Source organism: Pipistrellus hanaki, assembly GCF_964339955.1.
Source record: "Pipistrellus hanaki genome assembly, chromosome: 3".
In the NCBI taxonomy this organism is placed as follows: Eukaryota; Metazoa; Chordata; class Mammalia; order Chiroptera; family Vespertilionidae; genus Pipistrellus; species Pipistrellus hanaki.
Genome location: NC_140505.1, coordinates 96,462,691 through 96,488,353, shown reverse-complemented (window position 1 = coordinate 96,488,353; position 25,663 = coordinate 96,462,691). Strand labels below are relative to the sequence as shown.

General features: G+C 38.2%; 1 protein-coding gene across 3 annotated transcripts in view; it reads right to left on the bottom strand.

The window, feature by feature from the left end:
• The window catches only part of BRCA2 (BRCA2 DNA repair associated), a 70,070-nt gene extending 47,483 nt beyond the window's left edge, over nt 1-22,587 (bottom strand). For all 3 annotated transcript variants that reach the window (XM_084878501.1, XM_084878502.1, XM_084878503.1), the window contains exons 1-11: nt 22,450-22,587; nt 21,821-21,926; nt 19,816-20,061; nt 17,489-17,597; nt 16,803-16,852; nt 16,673-16,713; nt 16,346-16,457; nt 15,549-15,598; nt 14,948-15,059; nt 13,073-14,143; nt 2,712-7,556 (exon numbers count right to left, since the gene is read on the bottom strand). In XM_084878501.1, the coding sequence (XP_084734627.1) occupies nt 2,712-7,556; nt 13,073-14,143; nt 14,948-15,059; nt 15,549-15,598; nt 16,346-16,457; nt 16,673-16,713; nt 16,803-16,852; nt 17,489-17,597; nt 19,816-20,061; nt 21,821-21,887 (6,703 nt within the window). In that variant the 5' untranslated portion in view covers nt 21,888-21,926; nt 22,450-22,587. The remainder of the gene's footprint in view (nt 1-2,711; nt 7,557-13,072; nt 14,144-14,947; nt 15,060-15,548; nt 15,599-16,345; nt 16,458-16,672; nt 16,714-16,802; nt 16,853-17,488; nt 17,598-19,815; nt 20,062-21,820; nt 21,927-22,449) is intronic.
• Nucleotides 22,588-25,663: the final 3,076 nt, after the last annotated feature.

Here is a 25,663-nt window from a genome sequence, read left to right as displayed (position 1 = left end):
ATCGATCAGCTGCCTCTTGCACACCCCCTACTGGGGATATGCCCGCAACCAAGGTACATGCCCTTGACTGGAAGCGAACCCGGGACCCTTCAGTCCCCAAGCCGATGCTCTATCCATTGAGCCAAACCGGTCTCGGCAAGATGCTTTGATTTTTGATGCTTTATTAAAGGGAATGAATTTGTAGTACTTAATAAGTAACAATATCCATTCAGGGCTTTACCAAATGTTAGATTATAATGTGATTTAATTGTTTAACAGGTATCTGTATTAGTCAAATAACCAGAAGCTGATTAAGCTGTATATATTTGCATATCCTATAATAATAAAAAAGAGGTAATATGCAAATTGACCATCATGCCCTCACAAGATTGCTGCCTACGACAAGGCTAGCAGGGGGGCGACTGGTCTGGCAGGGAAGTTAGTGAGGGACAACCAAACGAATAAACAGCAGCCTGCATGGGGTGACCAGGTCGGCGGTGGGGCTGTGAGGGGTGACCAGGTCGATGTGGGGAGCAGTTGGGGGCAACCAGGCTGGAAGAGGGGGCAGTTGGGGACAACCAGGTTGACAAGGGGGACAATAAGAGGTGACCAGGCCAGTGGTGAGGGCAGTTAGGGGCGACCAGCCGGCAGAGGGGCAGTTGGGGGCAATTAGGCTGGCGGGGGCAGGAGGGGCAATGAGGGGTGACTAGGTCAGTGGGGAGGGGGGGGAGGGAGTTGAAGCGGGGACCAGATCGACAGGGAGAGGGAAGTTGGGAGCGACTGGGCCGGTGAGGATGGGAAATTAGGGGTGACCATGCAGGAGGCAGGTGAGCGATTAGGAGCCAGCAGTCCAAGATTGTGAGAGGGATATCTGACTGTCAGTTTAGGCTTGATCGTCAGACATCCCTCAAGGGGTCCCGGAATGGAGAGGGTACAGGCTGGGCTGAGGGAACCCCCTACCCCCATACACAAATTTTGTGCACCGGGCCTCTAGTAAATATATAACAGAGGTAAGGGAAATTAAACAGTGATGCTGTTGAGAATATTTATTCAAAGTTGTTTTTTTTTCTCCTGAGCTGAAGGCCAACCCATTTCAGTATACACATGAACAAAATGGGTTCCAATAAATAAAGCCATTATTTTCCATAAAAGAATTATGAGTATCTTTAATCATCTCTGCACTTTAGCATTCTGCATTAGACAAGAGCAATAGTTCAAGGTAAGTATTATAAACGTAACACTCTGCCCATAACATAAACTTGATGTAGAAAGAGGTCTGGATAACTCTTGATTAAGCAAATCTGTATCCACTAAGATAACGAGGGTCAAAAGGCACCAAGGAGAAGAATAAACTTACTGGCTTTAGTGTCATTCTTTGTATGGAGATACTGGACAAAAAGCCTTGTGGTAACTATTCTGAGTCTATAGGTTTGTTTGTTTTTTAAAGGAGCTAGTTATTGAAGATCAACTACTTAAAGTGATCAAGAGATTAAATTACTTAATATTATTCTTAGTCAGAGATACTAACAGAAAAAAATCATATCTAATTATCCTGATAGTTAAACAAGCTTGTTATAAGTTAGAATATAGTCCAAACGCCACTAAGAACAAAATACTGATTTTAGAACACTTCCTAGATTAAAAAAAAAAAAAAAAAAAAAAAGGCAAGCTAACACCTATATCTAGAAACCAGTCCCCCGCTTTCCCCCAAGTGTGCAACATGTCTCAATGCTTGCAGTCTGGGGGCTGATGCCAGGCAATGGTTCGAGGCCAGTTTGCCCTGGCATGGGACACTATAAGAGACTCAGGGGAACAGGCCTGCAAACCCATCTTTTAAGTTAATAATAGCCAGAATCTGAACTTCTGCTATCTATTTATGAAAACAGTTAATAAGTTGTATTATACAGGCTGTTATAACATGAAGATAAGAGTTTTAGCCCTAGCTGGTTTGATTCAGTGGATAGAGCATTGGCCTGCAAACTGAAGGGACCTGGGTTCGATTCCATTAAAAAGCACATGCTTGGGTTGCAGGCTCAATCCTCAGTAGGGGGCATGCAGAAGGCAATGAATCAATAATTCTTTCTCATCATTGACGTTTCTCTCTCCCTCTACCTTCCTCTCTGAAATCAATAAAAACATTTAATAAAAGCTTCAACTTTACTAGAGAAATTCAAACTTTTAACAGTAATTTCTCAATTATAACTATAGTAGTAGCCTGTTGCAGGAAGATTCCTGCAATAGTGCTTCCTTTTGCGCTCTCCCCGCCCCGCCTGCTTCTCTTCCTTCTCCCCCAGCCCACCTGCTTCCCTTCCCTCTCCCCTGCCCCACTTGCTTGCTTCTCTGCAGCTTTGTTCCCTTCTTCAGCGCTTGGCTTCTTTCTATGCTGTCTTGATATGCAAATTAACTGCCATCTTGGTTGGTTTAATTTACATCCTCACCCTGATTGGCTGGTGGGTGGGCTTGGGAGTAGAAAAGGTGCAGTCAACTTGCATATTACTCTTTTATTAGGTAAGATTAATAATGTCTAAAAATATACCAAGAACTTCAAAACACAATTAGTATATAAACTCAAAGATATCAAGAGTAAAGTCACATCTCCCCAAACTACACTTAAAAGTCTGGAAAAACATGTTTAGTGCATAATACCCTAATTGCTATAAGCTAGGACACCAGGATTAATAAAAAATTTAATTTTAAAAGTGGCAAACCAAAAGGGAAAAACAGATACTTACCACTCAAAAGTACATTTCCTCTTCTTTTCCCAATTCCTGAATTTAACAAAGCCATTTCCTTGTTTTGGCAGGTGAGAAGTAAGTGTTTGGGATGACTTAGCAGTTCAGAATCTGTCAGATCACCATCTTCCATAAAAGCTTTGGCAATCTCCACTGCTTCTGTTTCAAAATAGTTTCCTGGATCTTGGGAATAAGTAGAACAAATTTCTGTATTTGTTGTCATGGGAAGATTAGGATAAGTTTCAGGTTTCACAATTTCCATTTTTATATTTTTAGGTGAAGCTTGATCTTGTCCCAAAATATGACTGCTCCCAACAAGTGATACTTTGTTCCCTAATACCAATGGTTGTTCATCCTGCTTAAACTGAGAGAAACATGGAGAAGTTTCAAGAGAGTGAGTATTTTCTGAAAAATCACTTCTAATGTTATAGTTATTTGATAATTTAAATTCTTTATTGCAGGCCTTTTCCATTTTGCAGCTTGCAGAGTGTCTTAGAGTTTTCTTATCAATACAGGAGAGAGGAAGTACTTTTGACACATCTTGTCCAGATGTAGGTGAATTCTGAAGACCATATTCAGTTCTGAGTGAATCAAAGTCCTCCAACATCCCCTTAACTTTGTTTAAGGAACTCTCTGAAACTGGAACCTGTTTTCCACTTGCTGTCCTAAATCCAGAGAAAGCAGATGATGGCAAATTTGGGGGGATATGTATCATAGTATTTTCTTCTCTTGTGAGCCTATCTGAATTTTCTTTATTAGGTTCAAATGATACTTTGGAAAAGAGCTGCTCAGCACTCTCTTCTAGCTTAGAAAAGATGCATCTGGTTTTCTGTAAGGCAGCATCTGACACTTGTACACATTTCCCACTTGCTGTGCTAAAAATCCCAAAAGCATTAGAGACTGTATTAAATTTACAAGTAGCAGAAGCTTTCAAATTACTCTGACAAGGTAACATTTCAGAAACTGTCTCTGATCTAGACATACTTTGGCCATGTTGTAGAATTTGTTCACTCTGAATGCCAGAACAAACCTTATATGAATGCATGCTATGCTCTTCACTATCCAGAGAGTTAAGAAAAATAAAATCATCCGAATCATCCACCACCTCAGGATAATCTGTCAAAGTTTTCATATGGCCAGTGCCTGATTTATTCTCTGTGTTTATCCTAATAACCTTGGTGCAGTTGTCTGCAAATCTCTCTCTCACTTTCATTCCATGTGAAACAGAGACCATTTCACAACTTGCTGTACTGGATGCAGGAGGCTGTATCTCAAAATTATTTGAATCAGACACGACCTCTTCCAGGGCTGTGTTTTTACATGAAGAGTTAGTCAAAAATTTCTGAACACAAGTATCTTCATTTACAGTTTGTCCCCGGTATGTGTTTGCTTCTCTTATGGTGGCTATTACTTCAGAAGAACTAGTGGGGGTTTTTTCTTTAACATTCTTCACTATTGGCTCAATACCAAAATTATCCATTTTACTTTTAGAAAGTGATTTTAATTTATCACATATCTCATTGGAATGACAAAAATCAGAGTCATCTGAATTGCAATTAGACATGCTACTGTCACTTAAATAAGTTGGATCTTGTTTTTCAGAGAGATGATTTTTGTCATTTTCAATTACAATACTGTTTGCGTGATTTCCACATGAAGGATTTTCTACATAATCCTCAGGATTGTCTTTTAAACATGTAACTTTGGCAGCATTTATTTTTTCTGGTTGATCATCCAATTCTTCTTCAAGTAGTGAAGCCTGATTCACAGAAAATTTTCTACCATGTCCTGTGTAAAAAGCTACAGAATTTTTAATGGCTGAACAAGTGAATTGACTTCTGTAACAAGTTGGACTTTTTGCTGTTTCTTTTTCTATGTTTCCAATTTTCAGATCAACACTATTTGACATTTTGAAATTTCCAGTTTGCCTGTATAAATTGTCACTTAAGAGCCTGGATAACATAGCAAACTCATTAGACACAAGATTTTTCTCCTTTAGAGAATTATGCGTTTCTTCATACATTGGAGCAGTTATTTCATCAGTCTCACATGCTAATGGAAACCCTACTTTATATTCTTCTCTATCCTTTGGCACCTTTGCTCTTCTATGACTATAATCAGTGGTTTCACTAACCTGATTTTTTTCATCAAAAATATTTTTAACTTTTTCCAGACATTCCTTTGCAATTTTTACCTTTTTCCCACTAGCTGTATGAAAACCCAACATAGGTTCTTTGACCTTTTCGATTTCACATTCTGGTTCTGTTTGGAGAGTCAGCAATTGATTTTCAATACCAACCAAATCACTTTCTTTCAATGTTTTGTTTTTAACCATATCTGTGTCCCTATAACTTGAAATATCTATTTTGTTGACATTTACTCCAGAAAGTAATTCAGAATTCAAGGAATCTGAAAAATTATTCAATTCTTCTTCTGCACATTTTTGATGAAAGAAATTCATAGCTTTATTTAATGAATCTTTAGAGACTCTGACATTTTTCCCACTTGCAGTCTTAAAGGATACATCAAAAATGTCAAAATCTTCTATGTTTTGCCCCATCTTACTAGCAGTTAACTGTTGTTTATTTGATGTATGAATATGACATATTTCTTCAGCTTTCACAACTTCCAAACAAGTTAAATCTGATACACCTTCTTTGACTTGAGTGTTTCCTCCATTCATAAACTGGCCAGATGATTTTGTGCTGTTGTGCTGATCAATAACACATGGCAAGCCATTTTCATCTTTATAAACACAAAATGTATCATTTTTATTTAAATCATTGCTATCAGATTTTCCTAAGTTATAAATATTTCTATGGGCTCCAATAGAATTATCTTCACTTTCTGTATTTTTCTTCTGGTCTTCAGTATTTTCCTCAACAAAGATGCCAGCAGCCATCTCAATATTATTTTGTTGTATTGGTTGGTATTTGTTTTTTTCATTACAAATTTTATCATTGTTACAATCTTCCATCTGAAACATTGAAACAGTATCATTACATTTACTTGAAGAGAAATTTATTGGATCTACTTCTGCAGAAGTTCCCTCACTAATATTCTCAATGTCACTGAACAGCCTCACCACTCTTTGCAGTGCTTCACTAGAAACGTTCAGTTTTGCACCACGAGCAGAGTAAAAGCCTTTAAACTCCACTTCATTTTTATCTGTTAAATACCCAGCAACATTTTTGTTAAAGCTTGTTTTTAGTGAGCAAGCAGAGTTTTGCTTATCTTCAAACTTCCTCCTGCTATCCATGAGAGGAGGATCAACGCCTTCCCATTCCTCAGAAGTGGTATGCAAAGCAGGCATCTGGTTTTCAGGTATTTCAAGTGGATTATTCCGCATTATGTAGCTTGGTTTTCTAAATTGCGTAAATTCAAACTGACTTCCTGATTCTTCCAATATAGTAGAAAGTTCTTTAATTTCTGCCTTTTGGCTAGGTGTTAAGCTATGGTTTGAATTAAAATCTTGCTTCAAAGACAAAGTTGGAGGTGTTGTGTGACTATTTTCACTATCAGACACAAGTGCACTACTCTGCTCACACCCAGATGCAGTATCACTTGACTGGCCATCGAGTGAGTGAGGTTTGCTTAGTTTCTTTTGATTTTCTGACAATGAGTTACTTACAATTTCTATACAGGCTAAGGTAGTAGTAAAATGTTCTTCAATATCTTTGAAGAACACTTTGCTTTTCTTAATGTTGTATTCAGAGGGTTTTATGTCTTTATTAGAAGCTGTTCTGAAGCCCTGTCCAAAACTGTGATTTGAAATGGTATCTGAAAATTTTGGCAATGTGTCCATGTAATCATTTTGGTTTGATTTCTTATCTATATCGAAGGTCATGTCTGACTTTGAATCTTCACCTAGAATCATTTGCTGCATTACATTTTTTCTGTTCTCTGTAAGATCATGGGCTACATTTGATGAATCAAAATCTTTTGTAATTGACACTTTGGCTACTTGTTTGTCATTGGTGCCTGCTGTATCTACTACCATGATAGAGTGCTTGATAATAGGTTCTCTGATACAACTGACATCTGCCTCTTTAAGTTCCTCATTATTTTCTAACAAAGGAATATTCCATTCATCCGTTACTTCAAAGACAAAATCCTTCTTATTATCTTGGAAAAGTTCTTCAGAGTTTGAATTCACAGTTATTTTTGAAATTGAAGTAGTCTTTTCCTGGACTTTTTGGGTTACTGTGAGATTAGTAGTTTGGTTTAATTGTAACTTCAGAGAAGGTGATGCTATTATGTATTTTTCAGGTGACAACAGCTCAGATTTTTTAGAATTTTCATTTAAAGCACATATTTGATTATCCATGGGAATATTTTTGGTTAAATTAAAACCAGCTTCATTTTTAAATTTTACTTTCTCTGATGTTTTATATGATTCTTTTCCTCTAGAAATCACACCTGGGTTTGATGGAGGAACCTTGGAGCCAGAAGTTAAAATGTTGGTGTTATCAAGGTTATATAAAATGTTTTCCTGGGATTGAAAGTGACTACCACTTTCAATTTCTGAATTTGGCATTGTAGGGTGAAACGCTACAGGTAAGACCTTTTCTTTTATGTCTAAAATTTGGTGTTCTGGATCTTCTTCACAATATTTTTCCTGTAAGCATGACAGATAATCAGTTTCTGTGGTTATAAATGACTGCAGCTTTTCTTTATTAATTTTTGCTTCTTTATAATCAAGATCCTGAGATATTATTTTATTAAAACTGCTTTCATTATTAGAACATTTTCTCAGAATTCTTCCAAAAGAGCTCGTAAAAGACAAAGTTGGTTCTTCAGAATCATTCTGTAAGCAGTTTTTTTCTACAGAAGAATGCAATAAACCTATGCATAACGAGAAAAAGTGACAAAATGAAATTAAAGTACCATCAATCACATTCATTAAATATTTTCTACAAAGTTAAAAAGGTAGTACCTAAAACAAGAATTACACAGAAAGCAATAAATGAATGTCAGTTTAAAACAGAATTACAAATATTCTCTATTTGAAGTTATTACATATTCCAATTAAAGATAAATAGGAGCTATTTTTTGTAATATATATAAACTTAATCAAAATTAGCACATAGTTCCAAAAAGCAAGTAGTTTCACAAGTAAAATTCAAAGTAATTTTATTGGAAAATAAAATTGTAGAAATACTCACTATTAATATTGGTGTAATAAAAGATAGAAAAGCAAGCACCAGGATTAATTCAGTCTTTCATATTGAAAAACACAAAAAGTAAAAATTTAAAAATAACTTTAAAAATTGATTTCAGAGAGGAAGGGAGAGGAAGAGGTAGAAACATAAATGATGAGAGAGAATCATAGATCAATTGCTTTCTGCATGATCCACAATGGGGATTGAGCCTGTGAATACCACTACATTCCATTTCTGAATGTGGCATTGAAGGATGAAACCTGGGCATGTGAACGAAATAAACTGCAGCTCTAGCTCCAAAACCACCAAATTCCAAGCAAAGAGGAGAAAACTGTAGTTCTTGCAGTAGCTCCTGCTGGGTGGCCTCAGACAGTAGCTGAACTGCACCCCATTGGTGATCCGGAAACTAGTGTATCTAGTGGTCGGTGTGAGACGACACCGGATTTCAACTACTCTCATAAGGGACACATTCAAGAGATATTGTAGATTCAGTGAGCACCAAAGCCCTATGGGAACAAGTCATTCCCCCACAACTGTCTTCAGCACAGCAATTCTTCCATTACAGAATGGAAGGACACAGCGGGTCCTCACAGCCAATTGGCCTGGAGGTCAATTCCTCCCAGTGACACCAACAACAATCAAGACTAAACTACAACAAGGGTGTACACACAGTCCACAAAGGGGTGCATCAAGAGTGTCCACATCAGGCAACTGGGAGGCTGACACATTGAACCATACAGGACACCCAGGCCCACAAAGCTACCCTACCAACTCAGGGAAGCAGTAAAAATGCCAAGAAAAGGAAATAGATCTCAAACGAAAGAAATGGAGGAGAACAAAAGACTGGATATAGAGTTCAAAACCAAGGTTATAAGGTTTTTCAAGAATTTTCTAGAAAAGGCCGATACATTTATTTTATTTTTTAAATAGATTTTATTAATTTTTTACAGAGAGGAAGAGAGAGGGACAGAGAGTTGGAAACATTGATGAGAGAGAACCATCAATCAGCTGCCTTCTGCACACCCCCACTGGGGATATGCCCGCAACCAAGGTACATGCCCTTGACCGGAATTGAACCCGGGACCCTTCAGTCCGCAGGCCAATGCTCTATCCACTGAACCAAACTGGCTTTGGCAAGGCCGATACATTTAGTGAGACCCTCGAGGATATGAAAAAGGAACAACTAGAAATTAAACATACACTGACTGAAATAAAAAAATATTATACAGAGACCCAAAAACAGACTAGAAGAACTCAAGAATCAAGTCAAAGGTTTGGAATACAAAGAGGCAAAGGACACTCTTCTGGAGAAGCAAGAAGAGAATCCAGAAAGTTGAAGACAGTGTAAGAAGCCTCTGTACAACTTCAAGCGTACCAACATCAGAATTATGGGGGTGCCAGAAGAAGAGAGAGAGCAAGACACTGAAAACCTATCTGAAGTAATAATGACAGAAAACTTCCCCCACCTTGTGAAAGAAATAGACTTACAAATTCAGGAAGCGCACAGAGCCGCAAACAAAAGGAACCCAAAGAGGACTACACCAAGACACATCATAATTAAAATGCCAAGAGCAAAAGACAAAGAGAGAATCTCACAAGCAGCAAAAGAAAAACAGTTACCTACAAGGCAGCACCCATATGACTATCAGCTGATTTCTCAACAGAAACTATGCATGGCATATGGGAATGGCAAGAAATATTCAAAGTGCCGAAACTGGTTTGGCTCAATGGATAGAGCATTGGCTTGGGGACTGAAAGGTCCCGGGTTCAATTCCGGTCAAGGGCATGTACCTTGGTTGCGGGCATAACCCCAGTAGGGGGTGTGCAAGAGGCAGCTGGTCGATGTTTCTCTCTCATCGACGTTTCTAGCTCTCTATCTCTCTCCCTTCCTCTCTGTACAACATCAATAAAATATATTAAAAAAGAAATATTCAAAGTGATGAACAGCAAGAACCTACAACCAAGATTACTCTACCCAGCAAAGTTATCATTCAGAATTGAAGGGCAGCTAAAAAGCTTCACAGATCAGGAAAAGCTAAAGGAGTACATCACCACCAAACCAGTATTATATGAAATGATAAGAGGAAAAAGAAGAAAAAAGTAAAGACAAAAATTCTGAACAACAAATACATATCTATCAACAAGTGAATCTAAAAATCAAGTGAATTAAAAATCTGAGGAACAGAATAAACTGGTGAATATAATAGAATCAGAGGCATAAAATGGGAGAGGACTGATAATTCTCAGGGGGAAAGGGGTGTCTGTGTGGGGGGTACGGGAAGAGACTGGACAAAAATCATATATCTATGGATGAGGACAGCAGGGGGGGGAGATAAGGGCAGAGGATGGGGTGGGGGCCGGGTGGAGGGGATCTATGGGGGCGAGGGAAGGAGAAACAATTGTAATAATCAGAACAATAAAGATTTATTAAAAAAGAAAAAAGAAACCTGGACATGTGCCCTGACTAGGAATAGAACCTTGACCCCGTGGTTCATAGGGTGATGCTCAACCATTGAGCCACATTGGTCAGACCAAAAAGTCAATTTTTAAAACCAAGTTCTGGATATAAAGGTTCTGAAAGATGACATAGTGTCAATTATAAAAGCAAATGAGTTAAACTGCTTGGTTCAGTTAATTTTATTTTTTTAATATATTTTTATTAATTCAGAGAGGAAGGGAAAGGGGGAGGAAGAGAAATCTAAATAATTAGAGAGAATCATTGATCGGCTGCCTCCTGGAAGTTCTCCACTGGGAATCAAGCCCACAACACAGGAATGTGCCCTGACTAGGAATTGAATTGTGACATCCTGATTCGTAGGTAAATGCTCAACTACTGAGCCACACCAGCCATTAGCTGTTCAGTTAATTTTAAAGGCTCTCTGAATTTCCTATTAACAAGTCAAAATTATTAATCTCATTTTTGTTCATTACAGATCACTACTACATATTAGCTGTTTTATTGGTTTTAACTCAGCATTAAAGGCTTTTAAAATAAAAATTAACCCAAATATGCCCTAGCCAGTTTGGCTCAGTGGATGAATCATTGGCCTGCGAACTGAAGAGTCCTGGGTTCGATTTCAATCAAGGGCATGTACCTCGGTTGCGGGCACATCCCCAGCAGGAGCTGTGCAGGAGGCAGCTGATCGATGTTTCTCTCTCATTGATGTTTCTAACTCTCTATCCCTCTCCCTGACTCACTGTTAAATCAATAAAATATATATTTTAAAAAATTAACCCAAATATCAAGCAGTTCCTTTGTATTCTAGTTCTACCCAACCTATCACTTGCTGAGATATTCCAACCCAGTAAAATCTTTTCATATGGAACTAAAATTGCCTTTTATTAGAGTTTAGCTAATAATTAAACAAACTGTTGTTGAAATAAAAAAGTTTTACTGTACACACTCTGGGTACATAGAGAGATGGCAATAAATCTCAGCAATCCCAAAATATTTGAGAAAATTATGTAGCAATAAAAATAAAAATCACTACTTTATTCAACTTAGCATTTTTCCTATTTTTTTTCAGTAGCTTTAGTGAAAATACAAATAGCACATTTTTTACAGAATTGCCCAATTTGAATATAATAAACATTGGAAATTAAAGCAGGAATTATGCAGGTGATCTCGATGCTTATAAATCACATGGTCTGTCTTAAGAGTGATGATTATACACATACCATGCAAACAGATCCAATAAGTTTGATGAAATGGTTTTGAACATTGGTATTAATGTTTAAGATAGAAAATTATAACTGATAAAAACTTCAATAAAAAAATAATATATATTAACATTGTCTGATATAGAATACAATTGACCTGTGAACAAAACTGGTTTGAACCGAGCAGGCCCACTTATATGTGGATTTTTTTTTCAATAAACATACCATTGGTCCTCCATTTCTCTGGGTTTTGCATCCACAGATAATAAACTATGGATGGAAAACAATATTTTCCATCTGTGGTTGGGAATCCACAGATGCAGAGGGCTAAGTGTATGCATTGTTCTATACCAGTGGTCGGCAAACTCATTAGTCAACAGAGCCAAATATCAACAGTACAATGATTGAAATTTCTTTTGAGAGCCAAATTTTTTAAACTTCTTCTAACACCACTTCTTCAAAATAGACTCACCCAGGCTGTGGTGTTTTTGTGGAAGAGCCACACTCAAAGGGCCAAAGAGCCGCATATGGCTCGTGAGCTGTAGTTTGCCAACCACGGTTCTATACCATGCTAATAATAAAAGGTTAATATGTAAATGGTTGTAACACCGTGACACTGTAACAACCAATCAGCAGGGACCTGAGGCTGTGTGGTGCTAGGCTGAGATGGGGGACCTGAAGCTGCGGCCTCACCCAGGGGGGCTTGACGGCGGTGGGACCGCCCAGGTCTTGGTCTGGTGCAATTTTGAGGCACATAGGGGTGGTGGGGACTTGACTCTGGGTCCCCTAATGAACCTCAGACTCTGACAGGAAGGAGATTTTCATATAAATTTTACTAATTTTCTTTAATCTCTGACACTTCTATTGTAGAGAAAGGGAAAATAGCAATAGTAAAATATTTCCTCTAATTCTCTTTTAATGTGCACCAATTTCATGAACTGGGCCACTAGTTTCCTATAAGGTACTGACTTGAGAATCTGAAGATTTTGGTATCCTGGAACTAACCCCTGCGCTCCCGTGTTGCCCCTTCCCTTTCCCCCATCCCCATATTCCCTGCAGGTATCAAGGATGACTGAGTTTTGGGGAAGTAAAAAGTTGTACTTGAATTTCCAACTGCATGGGGATTGGCATCTCTAACTTCTGTGTTATTCAGGGTCAACTATACAAGATATAAAGATTTAAAAAAGACTACAGAAGGAAAACAGGCAGTATGCTTTTTAAAAAGATGAAAGAGGCCTGGCCAGTGTGGCTCAGTTGGTTAGAGCATTGTCCCTTACACTGAAAGGTTGTGGGTTTGATTCCTGGTCAGGGCATATACCCAGGTTGTGGGTTCAATCTCTGGTCAGGTGCATATAGGAGACAACCAACTGATGTTTCTCTCTCACATCAATGTTTCTCTTTCCTCTCTCTCTAAAGTCAATAATACTATATCATTGGACTAGGATTAAAAAAAAGGTTAAAGAGATTCACATATTCAAATAGGCGAACTTGTTACCATCCATATAACTGTATTATTCACACAAACACACAAAAGGGTACCTGAATCAGCATTTATAATTGTAGATGGTGCTTCAAAAGAGTTTTCTTCAAATTGGGCAGAATAGTTAGTTAGTCCTGATTCTTGATCTTTCTGCATTTTTAGTCCTTGATAAGATGTTTCATCATTTATAGTATAAATAAACTTTTTAGTTTTCTTTCTCAAAGTGGATATTAAACCTGTATTCTTCAAAGCTACAGAAGTATGTTTGATAGTGACTGGACAGCTTCCATTATTAATTGAACTTGTACATAAAGAACTTTCTTTCTGGGAGAAAATAGTACTTATTTCCAATCTACTTTCAGAGGCTTCTGGATCTTTTTTAAAGTTTGGATCAGTCATGTTATTTGAGAAAACTGCACTTGGTGTCTCTTCAGGTGATTCTCTTATCCTGACTCGAGACTTTTTGATACCCTGAAGAGGAGAAGCTACTGTGTGTTTTAACTCAAGAGTGGAATCTTCATGCAATTCAAGACACTGTCCTTTCTCTCTCTTATTCACGATTATTTCCTCTTTTAATATCTTCTCTGTCTTTGGTACACTTGAAATAGGTGGCAAAGAACTTTCTAAAGTAATAAAGTTGGTACATTCTTTTTCTGTGCCTATGAGATTTTTTTCAGAATTATTTTGGTCACAAGAAGAATTATGCAGTATTTTCCCTATTTGGGTTCCATTTATATCTGAGAGAGTTAGCTGAGACCATTCAAAGACTGGAGACTGTACACTCTCCTCAGAGATTCTGTCACATCCATTCCCCAAGTGCTTTTGACTCCTTAATTTTGAATCTAATGGAACACTGTCATTTGGGTCCATTTTGGATAAAAACGACTGTTTATTATCTTTTATTTGTTTTTTAGATTCTTCACATTCATCGGTTTTTGTTTCATTGAAAATATTTTTCCTAGTCTTGTTAGTTTTTATTTTTTGTAGATTTCTTTTTTTATATTTAGAAACACATAATGAAAAACTATCTTCTTCAGAAATATCTCCAACCTTTTCATGTACTTCATCTTCTGGGACATTTCCAAAATGGTCTTTGCAGCTACTTACTTTTCCCAATGGATTCCCCAATTCTGTTAAAATTTAAAACAGAAGCATATTAATAGCATTTTATAATACAACCATATAATGTATTTGATTGTCACAACCCTCATAGAAATAGTATGTATTGTGTAACATGTAATTGAACCTTTAAGTGGTTTTCCTGAGTGCTCCCTATTTTGGGGTAGCACCCACCCTTCTCCTGTTCTTCTGATAAAGATACATTCCGATGTACTCAGATTTTAATTCATACTCCAATCACCAATAACCATTTTTTTTTAACAAGGATTACACAACTAAAATTCACCCAATCTTACTATATATACACAGTTTAATGTTCTAAGATTTATCAAATCAGATGGTCCAAATTAAATTTAAATTTGTGGTCCTATAACAACTGAGAGCAGAATCTGATTTTACACACACACACACACACACACACACTCACAGAGATATCCAATTCTATACATTTATACAGACATACACACATACTAAGAAAAATGCAATATTGCAATGAATGATTAAGTAATTTTTGGTATATCTGTAACCACAGTAACTCTCTAACTAGAAAACAAGGCCTTCACATTTTGTTAATTATAAGTATTAATCTTCATCTTTCTGAGTTTTGAATAATGGCTTTTGTTTTGTTTTTATGTCAAAACAGTATCTTAAATAGTCGTCTTAGATGCTTTAACAATTTCATGTAAATCAAGTTAGTTTTTCCCTCAATACCTTCAATGATCAAGAAAGGAGAAGTAATGTGTTTTTTCTTTAAGAGGAACAATACTTCAATGATGTCAATTAAAAACAGTAATTCAAATAAAATAAAAGCTTACCATGACTTTTAGCTTCTCTCTGACTTTTTATTTCACTGTTTGGCCCGGAAGGGATAAACCTATCATTTTTCTTCAAACTTTCATCGTGGTCAGAAAAATAGCTTTTCAAAATCTAAAAAATTTTATATATATACATTTTATTGATTTCAGAGAGGAAGGGAAAGGGAGAGAGAGAGAAACATCAATGATGAGTGAGAATCATTGATTGGCCGCCTCCTATATTCCCTCCTCCCCCCACTGGGGATTGTGCCCACAACCCAGGCATGTGCCCTGACTGGGAATTGAACTATGACCTTGTGGTTCATAGGTCAATGCTCAACCACTGAGCCGCCACACTGGCCAGGTGAAAGTTACATTTTAAAATTACTAATACATAAACTCTTATTATCCATAAATATTCAGCTTCTTCTTAAACAGAGAGACAGCAGAGTTTTTCATAGGAAGTCAAAGAAAATCACATGTACAATAGAAATAGATTTAGAGACTTTCTCAAAGGTTTAGATAAATTATAAATTAAGGAATAAAAAATGCAAGATAATTTTTCAAGGCATCCTAAAATAAGCAATTGCAACAGCATAATCAATTTGTCATATTTACATACATCAGTAGTATCATTAGGAAATACAGCTGAAGATGCTTCTTCATCTCTGACTGTAAAAGAAAAAATTCAATTGACCTGTATCATATTGTATATCATACACTAAAGTTCATACAAAAACTTACATATTTTTTGGACAGACATCAAAAGACACATACATTATTGAATTAAATGACACACTTGAAACAGAATTAACTGACCTAAAATATAGTATTTAGAAAGGTCAAGCAACATAGTGAATAAGCTATACTCACTTTCCTAGTACCATTCACAAGGAGGTAAGGAATTATGGTTTGGTGATACTGACTTCAAGATAACACTGTCTGCAAAGACTTTGACAATCAGATGAAACTGTGGGGTCATGACTTGAAAGCTAATGAGTGTAGACTTTAGCATTTATTTAGACAATAATACAGCGTAAAGGCATGTTACATGTTAAACACTTTTTAATTTTCAACATGATTTTACGTGTATTATTGTATCTGAGCAACAACAGAGCAAAGTTAAATTTCCAGCTAAAGATGAATCAAAATGGAATGCATTTTTGTTAGAATAAAAAAAATTTCCTGGTTTGCATATAAATTAATCTTAGTCCTATAGAATACCATCTAATGTACTTCTGACTTATAAGTCTTCACTAAATAGAACAAAACTATTTTGAACTTTTACATTTATCAGACAGAACTATCTAATCTAATTACTATTTAGTTATTTTTTTCATATTTTCTTTTTAACAGAAAGCATTAGAGATGATATATCAACGTCATCTACCTTCTTATAAAAATATTTGACAGAATTACCTATGAGTACAGTAGCACTAAGGGTTGGTGGTGTGGCTAAAGAACTTGACCAAGACATATCAGAGTCTACTTCAGCTCCTAGACTTTCGGAAATATGTTTCCGTGTCTGACCCTGGAAATAAAAAAAAATAGTTTATTTCATACAAAGACAGTGATTAATATTTTTTAAGAATAGTTTTCATTCACTTATTTATTTATTTATTTTTTTTTTACCATTTATCATTTATTGAATGCCTCTGTGAGATCATAGGTATATATCTGTAAATCTCAGGGCAAAGGTATATCACTGTTGTCACTACATAAAAATAAACTAGGCAGAATATTTACCTTCATAAGCTTTGGTGTATGAAATAAACTTCCACATAGCACTGGGGGTAAAACAAGGAAAAAATTACTATTTCATTTTTATTAAAATTTAGAATATTTAAAAAATAAAAAGCCTTAGTTTTAATCATACCTGACTTTTCTCTTTGTGGTGTCACATGTGTACATTGTAGAACACCAGGACTAAAACAAAACAAAGCAAATTACTCAGATTATTTAAGAGAGAACAGAAATGGGGGACAGGGGGAATACTAATCTCATAGAAAAAATAAAGTCTCAGTCATATCAATTATTAAAATTATACCACTTTGTAATATTTTATATTACTTTTTAAAAAGTATTATTTCATGAAGAATTAAATAAATAATAAATTGTTTCAAATGCCCATTTGAAGTAATATGTAAAGTTCTCATAAATTTCAGCGGCAAGGAATTTTGAGTAAAAAATTATTAAGATGAATTGATAATAGCATCATATTCTCTCCAGTGATTCAAAGTATGCAAATAATTTAAACTGTTACTTCAAAGGCATTATTTCCACCACCCCCCAAAGGCATTATTTTTATCATCAGTATTTTTGTTACTTAAAAACTTCATAGAATATATAGAAAAGTCAGTGAATTCAATATGATATGAAAACAAAGTAAATATTCCTAATATTCAAATTATTAAATAACCTAAAAGTAGGTTATTTAAAAATAGAAGATCTTCTATCAGGCTCTTAGCTAAAATATGTGTGAAAATTAGATGCATTTCTATAAAACAAATATATGTAGGTAAATGCTTCATTTAAGATTTTAATATAATAGCTTCATCATACCTTTCACTAAGGCAAGAATTTAGAGGTGGGATGATAACATCATTTGCTTGATCCATTTTAGCCTTCATTGTGCAACAACTTTTATATTTACTATTGGTAATATGCTTTCCTGAAAGAGTACAATAATTCAGTGAGGATATATATGCTCTATATTGTGAATTTTCATTCTCTGGATGTATTTAAAATAGTCTCATCTATGCCGGAAAGGAAAACATATGGGGAATTCAGTCTGAATTGGCATCTCAGTTTGCTGATTCATCCCTCAAAGGGATGTCTGATCCCATTTAAACAACCTTATTAAAAGTATATAATATACATAAGGCATTTTAAATAATGTAATCAAGATACAACTTTAACCTCAAGGAGTTCAGAATATAGTGGAAAATTTTTTGAAATGTGCACCAATAGAAGACAAAGTGGAATGTGCTATGTCCTATTATTAAGTTACAGACAGTACTAAGTTATCATGGAGAATAAGGATAAAGGAAAAGACTTACTGAAAATCACCACGGTACTAAATCTGACCATACGACTTTTCTGCTGAAAACCTTTCAAGACCTGTTCTCAATAACAAGTTCAAACTTCCTAACAAAAGTCCCTGGTGACAAGGCCTTTAAGAACTAATGATTTAATTTCTATGACGACATTTTTCATACTCTTTTCAGCTGCACACAACCACCTGCATATCCTGCAAGAATGGTTTCTCTCAGCCTGGGCCTTTCTCTCTAGGGGTCTTCAAACTACGGCCCGCGGGCCACATTCGGCCCGCAGAGGAGTCTGATCCGGCCCGCCAGGTTTTTTGGGCAGTGAGCGCAGCCAAGGTGTTACAGTAGGGATTAGTAGTTCATATAGTCCGGCCCTCCAGCTCTCTGAGGGACCGTGATCTGGCCCCCACTTTAAAAAGTTTGAAGACCCCTGACTAGCACATCCTCTTTTAGGCTCCTATTTTGAAATTATATTCTCCAGAAAACTTTAGTCATCCCTAAGGTAAGACTAAGTGAGTGCCCTCCTGTGTGTTCCCGGCGGAGTTCACCATACACTGTCGCCATTTCCCCAGTTAGACTATGAGTTCCCTGAGGGAGATATCTTATCTTACTTATCACAGCATCCTTAGCAACCACAACACAATAATTGCCTGATATGTTGTAGATACTATACACCAATACTAGCTGAATGAATTAGCAAGGATTAGAAAAGGGGGTTGTAGACAGCAACACATAATGCTTTCATTCTACATTCTCAGACAATACTGCTCAGGCGGGGTTTCCAAACTTATATATGACTCTAGCAAATCCAATCTACTGTCTTTCAGCATTCCTATTTTTTTGTATCACAAATTGGGCACTTGAAGCACTTATTATTACTCTTAAAAGTTGCTTTTAAAAATAGTTACTTTAACTGATCCTACCATCTCTAACTTAGAGATATTTTGGGGAAAATAAGCCATATTAGTGTTAATAAACTAAGCAAAGAGAAACTAAAAACTATTTGTAGTAGTATACATAAAACATTGTATTATATCCTCATTTCTCAAGTAACAGGGAGTACAATAATCACTATAAGCCAAATGTGTAAGTTAAACACCCCACTTCAACAAAATATCGCACCTCCTCTTATGAAAGTTTTAAAGATGTTAAAAAGTAGCTAAACCTGTATTTTGAAATTTCACCTTCCTATTCACTTTAAAAAGGTCCTAATCAGAAAGGAAAAAAAAAATGGACTTAAAAAATAAAACAAAGGAGATACTACCACATACCTATTAGAATGAAAATAGAAAACAGAAAACCAAATGCTGGTGAGGATGTGGAGCAAGAGGAACTCTCCTTCATTGTTGGTGGAAATGCAAAATGGTATAGCCACTTTGGAGGTTTGCACTTTCTTACAAAACTAAATATAATTCTTTTGTAAAAATATATTTTTATTGATTCCAGAGAGGAAGGACAGGGGGAGAGAGAGAATAACTGTTTGCTGTGCTGGGGCGAGAGACTCAGGGCCGCAGTCAGAGGCAGAGCAGGCGGACTGGCAGCCATCGCCGTTGGCCACGCCCTAGCCTAGTGACGCACTGAGACTCCGCCCCACACAATCTACAAACACACCCAGGCTTCTGCATATGAATGGCCTTCTCTAATGCAGTTTATTCAGTAAAAAAAATTACTTAATCCAATTTACCAAGATATTATTTTCATCATCTCCATTTTTTAGGTGGGTAAGTGCAGCCGGAGAGGCTGATTTGACCAATATGACACAGTTAATGACAGCAGAGACATTTAATACAGGTTTGTCTAATTTCCTACTTCATATTTTTCTCTAGTCTACACTTTACTTACCTAAATCTAATCTGCCCGCATCTAATTCTTTTAAAGGAGACTGATACAGTGGCAGAGTTAGACCTTGCTCTTTGAATATTACTGGAGTAGAAGCCAACTGATGATAAGGTTTCCTTTGTGGTGTTTTAAATAGGTTTGGTTCATAACTGCTGGACTTATATTCAGATTCTTCTGCAGTTTCAGAATTATATGGGGGAGCTTCTGAAGAAAGTTCTTCAAACCAATTAATGCTTATTGGTCCTAAATCTGTAAGAAAAATAAAAATCTCATGTTGGTTTTAATCAGAGACAGGGAAAAATTCATGAGCCAGTCAAGATCATAACATAGAAAAGGATGCTTGAGATTTGGACTGTGGATGACTTGAAATTTGGGCTGTGGATGACTTTTGTTAAAGCATATTAATTAAATAGGATCACTTGTTCTCTTATGAATCTGTAGCGAGGTATAACAAGTTTACAAAAGTTACAAGGAGATCGCTCCTAACTCTATTAACTCTTCTAAAGTTTTCTTTATTTTATATTCACAATTCAGAAACAAAAACCATAGTAAGAATACATTCCACAGACACAATTCAAATTGTTTATAGAGACCACATAAGTAGATGTGAAAAATCTATAGGTATAAGGAACATGTAGACTCACAAATAAAAGGGAATAAAAAGATTATCTGCTAAAGAGAAATGGCAAAACTTCTACTCTAATCTATCCACTCCTAAAGTAGCTGTTCTAAATGGTGGTACAAGTTTCTTTCTGATTAGGGACCTTTTGAAAGTTCCCCAAGTCATTTTCAAGAGGTCCATAAGGTCAAAACTATTTTCATTATAATACATTTGTCTTTTTCACAATGCTGACATTGTACCACTGGTGACACTGATGACACCTTTGCATGAGCCAAGGCAGTGGCAACAAACTGTACTAGCAGTCACTGTATTCTTCATCACTATGCACTTGTTAAAACAAGACATCCAAAACCAGAAAGCCAGTTTAATTTAAAATGTCCTTAATGAAGTAGTAAAAATTAGTTTTATTAAAGCCCAATACTAATATTATAAAACATGTTGTTTTAATATTTCCTGTGACAAAATGAAAAGTATGCATAAAGCATTTCTGCATATTTAACTACAATAGTTCTTGATAAAAGCACTCATGTGATGAGTCTGAGGTAAATTATCACTTTTTCCCCAGAAAGCCATTTTTAATAGGAAGAATGACTAACTCATTCTGAGTTAGATGATTTGGGAGACATTTTTTAAAAAAACGAATGAAGTGAGCCTGTCACTGAGGGAAAACAAGAGCCAATGAAACAATGTGAGCTTTCAAATGAGAATTAGAATTTTGTTAAACTTTACCAGGCTCCGTCAGCTTGACATCCTCCCAATCTTTTTTTAAAATATATTTTATTGATTTTTATAGAGAGGAAGGAAGATAGTGAGAGTTAGAAACATCGATGAGAAACATCAGATCAGCTGCCTCCTACACACCTCCCACTAGGGATGTGCCAGAAACCAAGGTACATGCCCTTGACTGGAATCGAACCTGGAACCCTTTAGTCCACAGGCCGAAATATAGGTATTTTTCATAAAAATGTTATTCATGTTAATATGCATTGATTTAATTTTTGTTGTGAATTACTAAATATTTTTAAAGTTCATATTTTTAACTTCTAATATGGCAACTTACATTAAGAGCTCTTTGAGACCCTCAATCATTTTTAAGAGTGTAAGGAGTACTGAGAATAAAAACTATGACTTCTCCTATAAAGTGAAATTGCCAATGATTCTCGTTTGCTGGAGGTTCTGTGCTTTAAAAACAATTCGTCCTACTGCCAATCAAGGGCCAGTCTCCTCTTTAATCACCAGGATTAAACGGTAAGAAATTGGTTTCTTACTATTTGGTAACTGTAAATGTTTATTCTCTTAACTATGTAAACAAAAAGGCCTAGGCATTTACATATTTTTCTGAAAACATTGCTCACTGCAATTAATCTATATAAAATCCACCAGTACCTGCTTGGCTGCATTGCGTCTCAAAAATTTCAAAAAAAGTTGGTCTCTCTTTGCACCCAATAGGCATTTTTCTCTACGATATTACTCCGACACTTGGAAAACGAGTCTGTAAAAGAGAACAGAACACACTTCACGGGGTGCGGTCCTTAAGGGGCTGTGAGGTTACAGTTGCCTCAAGGGACACTGACGGTTGGTCTCGGTCCGTCTTCTGGGACTGCAATGGACTCCTGCAACGGTGGGAGCATCGCATTTGTGCTGCCCATACCGTGCCTGCCGGCCATGTCAGGCATTGCAAATGTGGCAAGTGCAACTCAGAAACAGCATTTTTGACATTAATTTTAATTACGTTAACTAGTCACGTGTTGCGTGGGCTCCCATTAGAGGTAAACGCCATTTCAAATCAGGACGTTCCATCGCACCAGCACCAGCTGCGGTGAGCGGGGCGGACAGTGAGGGAAGTGGCGGGAGGAGACTGGTGTGCAGGGAGGCTCAGCCTGGGACCCCGCGGCCAGAGCCCACCCCGGCGGGTGGCGCGGCCGCGTCCCCGGAGAGGAGCCCAGCCTCCGGCCCAGAGAACCGGCCGTCGTGCCCACCCGCGCGGGGCCGGCGGCGCCCCCCGCAGCACTAACCGCCTCCACAGACGCCGCTCCCGGGCTCCGCAGACTCTCCTGGCGACGACCCTCCTCCCCGCAGCTGGTCCCGCCGGGCTTTCAACCGAGGGCGCCAAAGCCGCGCGCCGCACGCCTCCCAGTGACGTCACGACGCCCTCCGCAGCGCGCGCCGCCCGGAAGTCCGGCAGCCACGCCCCCGGCTCGGTCTGCGAGCGGCCGGGCCTGGTGGACGCCTGGAGCTGTGGGAGGCGGCGGTTCTCCCGGAGCCTTCGGAGGGCCGCCCTCTGGACACTCCGCGACTCGATCGCCTTAGCTTAGCTTGTCTCACGTTGAGGGGTCTCTCCCGGCCTGTTGTCTCTGACAGGCATCTGTTCCCGCCCAGCAGTCGCCAACCTTGGAAACCCCGTGTGGCCCCTGGAGGATGGCCGGTTTTGGGCCTGCTCCCTGTGGAGTGGGCGGGCTGACAGGTGAAGCTCTCCTCCTGTGATGCTCTTAGCAGGTTCAAGAACTTGGAGTCTGTCTCCCTGCCTGAGAAATGGGGAATCCACTGTAACTTCCTGTGCTGTGAGCTGCTCCCCTCTGCAGGCTGCGCTGGAGCCCTTTACACTGTTAGGGTATTGACCACCCTGTGTGAGCCTGTCCTCCCCCTCAAACTTCCCTGGAAGGCAAGGCCCTGTCCTCCTCATGCACAGGGTCTGACCTGCCCACAAGGCTTAATTCGGGTTTGTTTATGGCCTGGTACGCCTTCCACTGGGCTCTGGAGGTGGGAGCTGCCCTTGGGCCCTGCTGCTTCTGGAAGGCTCTTGGGCAGTAAACAGCAGAAGCAGCCTTAGATTCGAAAAAGGGTGGGCTCCAAGTGTCCATCAGCAAATGAGTGGATAAAAAAGCTGTGGTACATTTGTATCATGGAATACTATGCAGTAGTAAAAAAAAAAAAAAAAAGGGTCTCTTACTCTTTGAGACAACATGGGAGGGACCTGGAGAGTATTATGCTAAGCCACTGGTTGGCAAACTCATTAAACAGAGCCAAATATCAACAGTATCATGATTGAAATTTCTTTTTTTTAAATTTATTAAATCTTTATTATTCAGATTACTACAATTGTTCCTCTTCTTCCCCCATATCTCCCCTCCACCAGGTTCTTATCCCACCTTCCCCTCTCCCCCACAATGTCCTCATCCATAGGTGTACGCTTTTTGTTCAGTCTCTTCCTGCACCCCCCATTCCCCTTTTCCCTTGAGAATTGTCAGTCCCCTCCCTTTCTATGCCCCTGATTCTATTATATTCACCAGTTTATTCTGTTCATCAGATTTTTTATTCCCCTGGTTTTTAGATTCACTGTTGATAGATATGTATTTGTTGTTCATAATATTTATCTTTATCTGTCCTTCTTCCTCTTCTTAAAGAATACCTTTCATCACTTTGAATATTTCTTGCCATTCCCATCTGGCCTGCATAGTTTCTTTTGAGAAATTAGCTGACAATCGTATGGGTGCTCCCTTTTAGGTAACTGTTTTTCTCTTGCTGCTTGTAAGATTCTCTCTTTGTCTTTTGCTCTTGGCATTTTAATTATGATGTGTCTTGGTGTGGTCCTCTTTGGATTCCTTTTGTTTGGGGCTCTGTGCACTTCCTGGATTTGTAAGTCTATTTCTTTCAAAAGGTGGGGGAAGTTTCCAGTAATTATTTTTTCAAATAGGTTTTCAGTATCTTGCTCTCTCTCTCTTCTTCTGGCACCCCCATAATTCTGATGTTGGTACACTTGAAGTTGTCCCAGAGGCTTCTTACACTATCTTCAAATTTTTGGATTCTTTTTTCTTTTTTCTTTTCCGGTTGAATGTTTTTTTGCTTCTTGGTATTTCAAATTTTTGACTTGATTCTTGCAATCCTCTGGTCTGCTTTTAGATCTCTGTATAATATTTTTATTTCAGTCAGTGTATGTTTAATTTCTAGTTGGTTTTTTTTCATATCCTTGAGGGTCTTAAATTTATCAGCCTTTTCTAGGAAATTCTTGAAAAACCTTATAACTGTGATTTTGAACTCTATGTCCATTCTTTTGCTTTCTCCATTTCCTTCATTTGTGGCCTACCTCTTTGTCTCTGCATTTTAGCTGCTTCCCTGAGTTGATGGAGTTGCTTTTTATGCAAAGTGTCCTTTGGGCCCAGTAGCTCAGCCTCCCCGGTTACCTGAGATGGACATTCTTGTGCAGTCCTTTGTGGGCTGTGTGTGTAGTCTTGTTGTGATTAAGCCTTAATTGTTGTTGGTATTATTAGGGGGAGTTGATCTCCAGGCCAATTGGCTGTGAGGATCAGCAGTGTCTCCGATGGGAGGGCTTTTGTGCTCAGCTTGGATGGGGTGGTGACAGTGCGGTGCAGACAGCCTTGGTTTCCTGTCATCCCCGTTCTAATGGCTGCTCATACCTCTGAGAGAAGGGTGCTCTTGAGATTCACCCGCTGCCAGACAGTCCAGTTTCTCCCCGAGTGAGTGTGGTACCCAAAGTCTAACCCAGAGCTGGATTTCAGTACAATGGGTAGGTTTTGTTTCCCTTCCGAGAAAGCTAGCCACTGGGAGGGCTTGTGTTCAACTTGGATGGTACGGAGTCTCAGGATGGAGCAAACAGCTTTGGTTTCCCCATCAGCCCCAGTCTACGAGTGCCCTATGTCTCCGTGTCCCGCGGCAATGGCTGTGCGCACCTCTGAGAGAAGCCTGCTCTCGAGTTTCACCTGCTTCCAGACAGTCCAGTTTCTCCCTGAATGAGTCTGGTACCCAAAGTTTCACCCGGAGCTGGATTTCAGTGCAGTCAGGAGGTTTTGTTTTCCTCACAAACAAGAAAGCTAGCCAAAGTGTTTGCTGCTCGCCCTCTCCATGAGCTGCAAGTAAGCCAGCCGCATATTCAGCTGCCCACCCTTTCCACGTACACGGGTCTCTGCACCTCCAGAGTTCCTCTGAGTTTCAGTGTCCTTTTCTCTTTCCTTCTAGTTGTAGAATTTCCACTCAGCCAGCTTCCCGGTGGTTTTGACAATGTCCGCTCTGTCTTCCAGTTGCAGTTTTAAAATTGTTGTCCGAGCCACAGTATAGGTGTTTACCTTATGCTGCCATTTTGGTTTCTCTGAAATTTCTTTTGAGAGCCAAACTTTTTAAACTTAAATTTCTTCTAACGCCACTTCTTCAAAATAGACTCGCCCAGGCCGTGGTATTTTGTGGAAGAGCCACACTCAAGGGGCCAAAGAGCTG